Source organism: Meles meles, chromosome 20 (assembly GCF_922984935.1).
Source record: "Meles meles chromosome 20, mMelMel3.1 paternal haplotype, whole genome shotgun sequence".
Taxonomy (NCBI): Eukaryota; Metazoa; Chordata; class Mammalia; order Carnivora; family Mustelidae; genus Meles; species Meles meles.
The window spans coordinates 11735860-11743939 of NC_060085.1; the positions used below are offsets into that span (position 1 = coordinate 11735860).

General features: G+C 39.8%; 1 protein-coding gene across 1 annotated transcript; it reads left to right on the forward strand.

Moving 5' to 3' along the window:
• Positions 1 to 1438: 1438 nt before the first annotated feature.
• Positions 1439 to 2377, forward strand: LOC123932194 (olfactory receptor 7A5-like). Its single transcript, XM_045989949.1, has one exon. It carries the CDS (start codon positions 1439 to 1441, stop codon positions 2375 to 2377), a length of 939 nt encoding a protein of 312 aa, XP_045845905.1.
• Positions 2378 to 8080: the final 5703 nt, after the last annotated feature.

Below are 8080 nucleotides of genomic sequence, written 5' to 3' on the forward strand. Positions count from 1 at the left end.
GCCTTTTACATTAAGATCAAGAGTGTGCACACGTGCAAACACACAAATCTACATGTGTGCATGCACACACATAAAAACAGTGCTGAATAAAGAGAATAACAGTTCAAATATTTACAGGAAGGAACTATGCTCATTTTTTAACATATAAAAACTAAATCTAAATCCATCAACCACCTTAGGAACAAAGATACCACTATCCCTACTATTCCAATGAAAATATTATCATTTTAGAACAAATTGTTTGGTTGTCTTTCCACATTCAAAAAGTTACTGTGTGGTATATCCACGATTCAAAACTCATACACTAATTCCAAAATTTTGCATTTAATATCATTTAGAAAAACTTTCATTTCTTCTTGATAAATCCCTGCTATTTTTGTACATTATGTATTTACTTTTGTCAATTATGGAATTGTTCTTTCACTCATATTTCTAGTATGTGTTCATACAATAAGGTGTCTTGACACCATAAATATATCACTCTTTTCTCTTTTGGACAAATGGAGGTTTGCTGCTTTGTTAGTTATTCTGGACATCAAGTGGATATACCTAGGGTTGCAATGGAACCAGGATCAGGGAAGCATTCTCCTCATCATGATCTCTCAGGGACTGCCTGGGCTTATAGACCTTTCTCCCCCTTCTTCTTTTTCTGTTCCTCTAAATTTTTAATACTTCTCTAAATACAGGACAAACTGGTCATATTAAAATGAAGCACCAAGTTACATGTTCATGGGAGTCTTACCAACTGGAATTTGGGGACTTTTCTATATCCACTAGGGTAATGATAATTTGATGTTGAGAGCTTAACTAATTTCATTTCTTTCCTAAATATTGTAGCTGGAGGTGAGAAGAGCCTGGTACTTACATGGTCCCAGGCATCTGTAGTGTGCCAATGTGGGACCCTTGAAATATGGACTCCAGGATTTTAACCAACCCTGAAAAAAGGAATGGATCTATTTTTACTGACAATTTATCAGGAGACAAATTAATGATGTGCAAGGATCACCATTTGAATGAAGGTTCAGGTGGAATGAAGGTCTAATGTGCAGCAAGGAGGCCACATCATTCCTCAACATTCCCTGACACCACCTCTCATCACTCTCCCTCTTGCTCTTCTCCTTACTATACTGGCTTCATTTTGAGTAGACCTACCTAGGTGACTTCCTCTGACCTTTCCACTTGCTCTTTCTCTTACAGGACACACACATCCCCCAATTAACCCTGTGTCTCCATGCAGATTTCCCTAAGGTCTTTCTTCAAATGTCACAATGTTTTACATCTTCCTGAACTCCCAGCAAAGATAACACTCCATCCACTTCCCTTCATGCCTGCCTGTATTCCCACATGTCACTGAATTATAGCATTTCTGCCATGTTACTTATGGCTGTTTGTATTAAAATTAATCATTTTTCCTAATTTCTAGTTATCAAACCACCACATGGGACCAGACAATGATACCCAGTTTTCAAGATTTCTTCTTCTGGGATTATCAAGCAAACCAGAACTGCAGCTCCCCATATTTGGGCTTTTCCTCTGCATGTACCTGATCACAGTGTTTGGAAACCTGCTCATCATCCTGGCTGTCAGCTCTGACTCCCACCTCCACACCCCCATGTACTCCTTCCTGGCCAACCTGTCCTTTGTAGACATCTGTGTCACCTCTATCATCATTCCAAAGATGTTGGTGAATATACAGACTCAGAGCAAAGTTATAACCTATACAGGATGCCTCAGCCAGATCTGCTTTTCATTACTCTTGGCAGGCTGGGAAGACTTTCTCCTGGCGGTGATGGCCTATGACCGCTTTGTGGCCATCTGCCACCCCCTGCACTACAGAGTCATCATGAACCCCCGGCTCTGTGGACTCTTGGTTCTGGTGTCCTGGATCATGAGTGTCCTGAATTCCTTAATACAGAGTTTAATGGTGTCACGGCTTTCCTTCTGTTCAGAGGTGGAAATCCCCCACTTTTTCTGTGAAATCCATCAGATGATCCAACTTGCATGTTCTGATATCTTTCTTAATGACACAGTGATGTATGTTTCAGTTGTGGTGCTGGGTGGAGGTCCCCTTGCTGGGATCCTTTATTCATACTCTAAGATTATTTCCTCCATATATAGAATCTCATCAGCTCAAGGCAAGTATAAAGCATTTTCCACTTGTGCATCTCACCTCTCAGTTGTCTCCTTGTTTTATTGTACAGTCCTAGGAGTGTACCTTAGCTCTGCTGTTACCCAGAGCTCCCATGCAAGAACAGTAGCCTCGGTGATGTACACGGTGGTCACACCCATGCTGAACCCCTTCATCTACAGCCTGAGGAACAAAGACATAAAGAAAGCTCTGATAAGATTCTTCAGGAGAGTAACCATAGCTAGGTGATGGGTATTAAGGAGGACACGTGTTGTGATGAGCACTGGGTGTTATAGGCAACTAATGAATCTTTGAACACTACATCAACAACTAATAATATACTGTATGCTGGGCAACTTAACATAATAAAAATTAAAATAATAATAATAATAATAATAATAATAGACAGCTGTCCTGGTGGTGAAGAAGTGCCTTGATTGTACGGTTCAAAATCATGATTTTTGACCATTGTTAAATAGAATTTGCTCCTATGCATTTTCAGAAATTTGAATTTCTTAGAATCCAATTTCTCTCTACAATTTCAGAATACTCCATTTACAAAGCTTTCTGCTCTGTCTGATATACATACAGTTTTTTTCTTTATATATTTTCATATGTTCCCACAGTTCTTCCCAACCTTGGATCAGGAATATTTGGAAACTTCCATATATTTTACAAGAACAACTTGATTTCTTAAAAATGATTTCTTTTCATTTGTATGTCTTCTTTGCCGAAGTGTCTGTTCAAGTCTTCTGCCCATTTTTTGACCTGATTTTTGTTTTTTGGATGTTGAGTTTGAGAAGTTCTTTCTAGATCTAGGATATCAGCCCTTTATCTGTAATGTCATTGACAAATATCTTCTCCCATTCGATGTGCTAACCCTTAGTTTTGTTGACTGTTTCCATTGTGGTGCAGCTTTTTTTTTAAAGATTATTTATTTATTTATTTGAGAGCAAGAGATCACAAGCAGGCAGAGAGGCATTCAGAGAGAGAGAGAGGGAAGCAGGCTCCCCACTGAGCAGAGAGCCTGATGCGGGGCTCAATCCCAGGACCCTGAGACCATGATCTGAGCCAAAAAGAGAGACTTAACCCACTGAGCCACCCAGGCACTCCTGTTGTGCAGCTTTTATCTTTATGAAGGCCCAAAAGTTCATTTTTGCTTTTTTTTCCCTTGCCTTTGGAGACACGTCTTGCAAGAAGTTGCTGTGGCCAATGTCAAAGAGGTTACTGCGTATTCTCTCCTCTAGGATTTTGATGGATTCCCATCTCACATTGAGGTCTTTCATCCCTTTGGAGCTTATCTTTCTGTATGGTGTAATGGGATGGTCCAGTTTCATTCTTCTATATGTAGCTGTCCTATTTACCCAGCACCACTTATTGAAGAGACTGTGTTTTTCCATTGGATATCTTTTCCTGATTTGTCAAAGTTTAGTTGACCCTATTGTTCAGGGTCCATTTTGAGGTCTCTATTCTGTCCAATCAATCTGTGTGTCAGTTTTTGTGCCAGTACCACATTGTCTTGATGATCACAGCTTTGCAATATAGCCTGAAGTCAGGCATTGTGGTGCTCTCAGTTTTGTTTTTCTTTTTCAAAATTTCCTTGGTTATTCAGGGTCTTTTTTGGTTCCACGCAAATTTTAGGATTGTTTGTTCCAACTCTTTGAAAAATGCCAATTGTGTTTTAATATGGATGGCTTTGAAAGTGTAAGTTGAAAAATGCCCAGCATCACTAGCCACTAGAAAAATATAAATGGAAACCATAATGAGATACCACTTTACACCAGTTAAAATGGCAAAAATTAGTGAACTAAGAAAGAACAAATATTGGTGAGGATGCAGAGGAGGATGAACTCTCTCACACTGTTGGTGGGAATGCAAACCAGTACAGCCACTCTGTAACTGTATGGAAGTTCTTCAAGATGTTAAAAATAAAGCTCCCCTTAGACCCAGAAATTGCACGACTAAGTATTTACCCCAAAGACACAGACGTAGTGAAAAGAAGGAGTACATGCACCCCAACGTTCATCACAGCAATGTCCACAATAACCAAACTGAGGAAGGAGACAAGATGCCCTTCAACAGACGAATGAATAAAGATGTGGTACATATATATACTGGAATATGATTCAGTCATCAGAAAGGATGAATAACCACCATTTGCATCAACATACATGGAACTGGAAGGGATTATGCTGAGTTAAAAAAGTCAAGCAGAGAAAGACAAGTACCATATGGTTTCACTCATATGTGGAACATAAGCAATAGCACAGAGGATCAGAGGGGAACGGAGGGAAATCTGAATGGGGATATATCAGAGAAGGAGATGAACCATGAGAGACTATAAACCCTCAGAAACAGATTGAGGGTTTCAGAGGGGAGGAGGGTGGGATGAGGGCATTACAGGGTGATGGGTATTAAGGAGGGCACATGTTGTTATGAGCACTGGGTGTCAGAGATAACTAATGAATCATTAAACACTGCATCAAGAACAAATGGTGTACTATACATGGGCTAATGGAACATTTTTTATAATTTTTTATTTTTTTTATTTATTTTTATTTTTTTTCATTTTATTTATTTTTTCAGTGTAACATTATTCATTCTTTTTGCACAACACCCAGTGCTCCATGCAAAACGTGCCCTCCCCATTACCCACCACCTGTTCCCCCAACCTCCCACCCCTGACCCTTCAAACCCTCAGGTTGACCCAACCTCCCACCCCTGACCCTTCAAAACCCTCAGGTTGTTTTTCAGAGTCCATAGTCTCTTATGGTTCGCCTCCCCTCCCCAATGTCCATAGCCCGCTCCCCCTCTCCCAATCCCACCTCCCCCCAGCAACCCCCAGTTTATTTGTGAGATTAAGAGTCATTTATGGTTTGTCTCCTTCCCAATCCCATCTTGTTTCATATATTCTTCTCCTATCCCCCTAACCCCCCATGTTGCTTCTCCATGTCCTCATATCAGGGAGATCATATGATAGTTGTCTTTCTCCGATTGACTTATTTCACTAAGCATGATACGCTCTAGTTCCATCCACGTCATCGCAAATGGCAAGATTTCATTTCTTTTGATGGCTGCATAGTATTCCATTGTGTATATATACCACATCTTCTTTATCCATTCATCTGTTGATGGACATCTAGGTTTTTTCCATAGTCTGGCTATTGTAGACATTGCTGCTATAAACATTCGGGTACACGTGCCCCTTCGGATCACTATGTTTGTATCTTTAGGGTAAATACCCAGTAGTGCAATTGCTGGGTCATAGGGTAGTTCTATTTTCAACATTCTGAGGACCCTCCATGCTGTTTTCCAGAGTGGTTGCAAAAGCTTGCATTCCCACCAACAGTGGAGGAGGGTTCCCCTTTCTCCACATCCTCTCCAGCATCTGTCATTTCCTGACTTGTTAATTTTAGCCATTCTGACTGGTGTGAGGTGATATCTCATTGTGGTTTTGATTTGTATTTCCCTGATGCCGAGTGACGTGGAGCACTTTTTCATGTGTCTGTTGGCCATCTGGATGTCTTCTTTGCAGAAATGTCTGTTCATGTCCTCTGCCCATTTCTTGATTGGATTGTTTGTTCTTTGGGTGTTGAGTTTGCTAAGTTCCTTATAGATTTTGGATACTAGCCCTTTATCTGATATGTCGTTTGCAAATATCTTCTCCCATTCTGTCAGTTGTCTTTTGGTTTTGTTAACTGTTTCCTTTGCTGTGCAAAAGCTTTTGATCTTGATGAAATCCCAAGAGTTCATTTTTGCCCTTGCTTCCCTTGCCTTTGCCGTTGTTCCTAGGAAGATGTTGCTACAGCTGAGGTCGAAGAGGTTGCTGCCTGCATTCTCCTCAAGGATTTTGATGGATTCCTTTCTCACATTGAGGTCCTTCATCCATTTGGAGTCTATTTTCGTGTGTGGTGTAAGGAAGTGGTCCAATTTCATTTTTCTGCATGTGGCTGTCCAATTTTCCCAGCACCATTTATTGAAGAGGCTGTCTTTTTTCCATTGGACATTCTTTCCTGCTTTGTCGAAGATTAGTTGACCATAGAGTTGAGGGTCTATTTCTGGGCTCTCTATTCTGTTCCACTGATCTATGTGTCTGTTTTTGTGCCAGTACCATGCTGTCTTGATGATGACAGCTTTGTAATAGAGCTTGAAGAATACACATTCTTCTCTAGTGCACATGGAACCTTCTCCAGAATAGATCACATCCTGGGTCACAAATCAGGTCTCAACCGGTATCAAAAGATTAGGATTATTCCCTGCATATTTTCAGACCACAATGCTCTGAAGCTAGAACTCAATCACAAGAGGAAAGCTGGAAAGAACCCAAATACATGGAGACTAAACAGCATCCTTCTAAAGAATGAATGGGTTAACCAGGAAATTAAAGAAGAATTGAAAAAATTCATGGAAACAAATGATAATGAAAACAAAACAGTTCAAATTCTGTGGGACACAGCAAAGGCAGTCCTGAGAGGAAAATATATAGCGGTACAAGCCTTTCTCAAGAAACAAGAAAGGTCTCAAGTACACAACCTAACCCTACACGTAAAGGAGCTGGAGAAAGAACAAGAAAGAAACCCTAAACCCAGCAGGAGAAGAGAAATCATAAAGATCAGAGCAGAAATCAATGAAATAGAAACCAAAAAAACAATAGAAAAAATCAATGAAACTAGGAGCTGGTTCTTTGAAAGAATCAATAAGATTGATAAACCCCTGGCCAGATTCATCAAAAAGAAAAGAGAAAGGACCCAAATCAATAAAATCATGAATGAAAGAGGAGAGATCACAACTAACACCAAAGAAATACAGACAATTATAAGAACATACTATGAGCAACTCTACGCCAACAAATTGGACAATCTGGAAGAAATGGATGCATTCCTAGAGACATATAAACTACCACAACTGAACCAGGAAGTAATAGAAAACCTGAACAGGCCCATAACCAGTAAGGAGATTGAAACAGTCATCAAAAATCTCCAAACAAACAAAAGCCCAGGGCCAGATGGCTTCCCAGGGGAATTCTACCAAACATTTAAAGAAGAACTCATTCCTATTCTCCTGAAACTGTTCCAAAAAATAGAAATGGAAGGAAAACTTCCAAACTCATTCTATGAGGCCAGCATCACCTTGATCCCAAAACCAGACAAGGATCCCACCAAAAAAGAGAACTACAGACCAATATCCTTGATGAACACAGACGCAAAAATTCTCGCCAAAATACTAGCCAATAGGATTCAACAGTACATTAAAAGGATTATTCACCACGATCAAGTGGGATTTATTCCAGGGCTGCAGGGTTGGTTCAACATCCGCAAATCAATCAATGTGATAGAACACATTAATAAAAGAAAGAACAAGAACCATATGATACTCTCAACAGATGCTGAAAAAGCATTTGACAAAGTACAGCATCCCTTCCTGATCAAAACTCTTCAAAGTGTGGGGATAGAGGGCACATACCTCAATATTATCAAAGCCATCTATGAAAAACCCACCGCAAATATCATTCTCAATGGAGAAAAACTGAAAGCTTTGCCGTTAAGGTCAGGAACACGGCAGGGATGTCCATTATCACCACTGCTATTCAACATAGTACTAGAAGTCCTAGCCTCAGCAATCAGACAACAAAAAGAAATTAAAGGCATCCAAATCGGTAAAGAAGAAGTCAAACTATCACTCTTCGCAGATGATATGATACTATATGTGGAAAACCCAAAAGACTCCACTCCAAAACTGCTAGAACTTGTCCAGGAATTCAGTAAAGTGTCAGGATATAAAACCAATGCACAGAAATCAGTTGCATTTCTGTACACCAACAACAAGACTGAAGAAAGAGAAATTAAGGAGTCAATCCCATTTACAATTGTACCCAAAACTATAAGATACCTAGGAATAAACCTAACCAAAGAGACTAAGAATCTATACACAGAAAATTATAAAGTACTCATG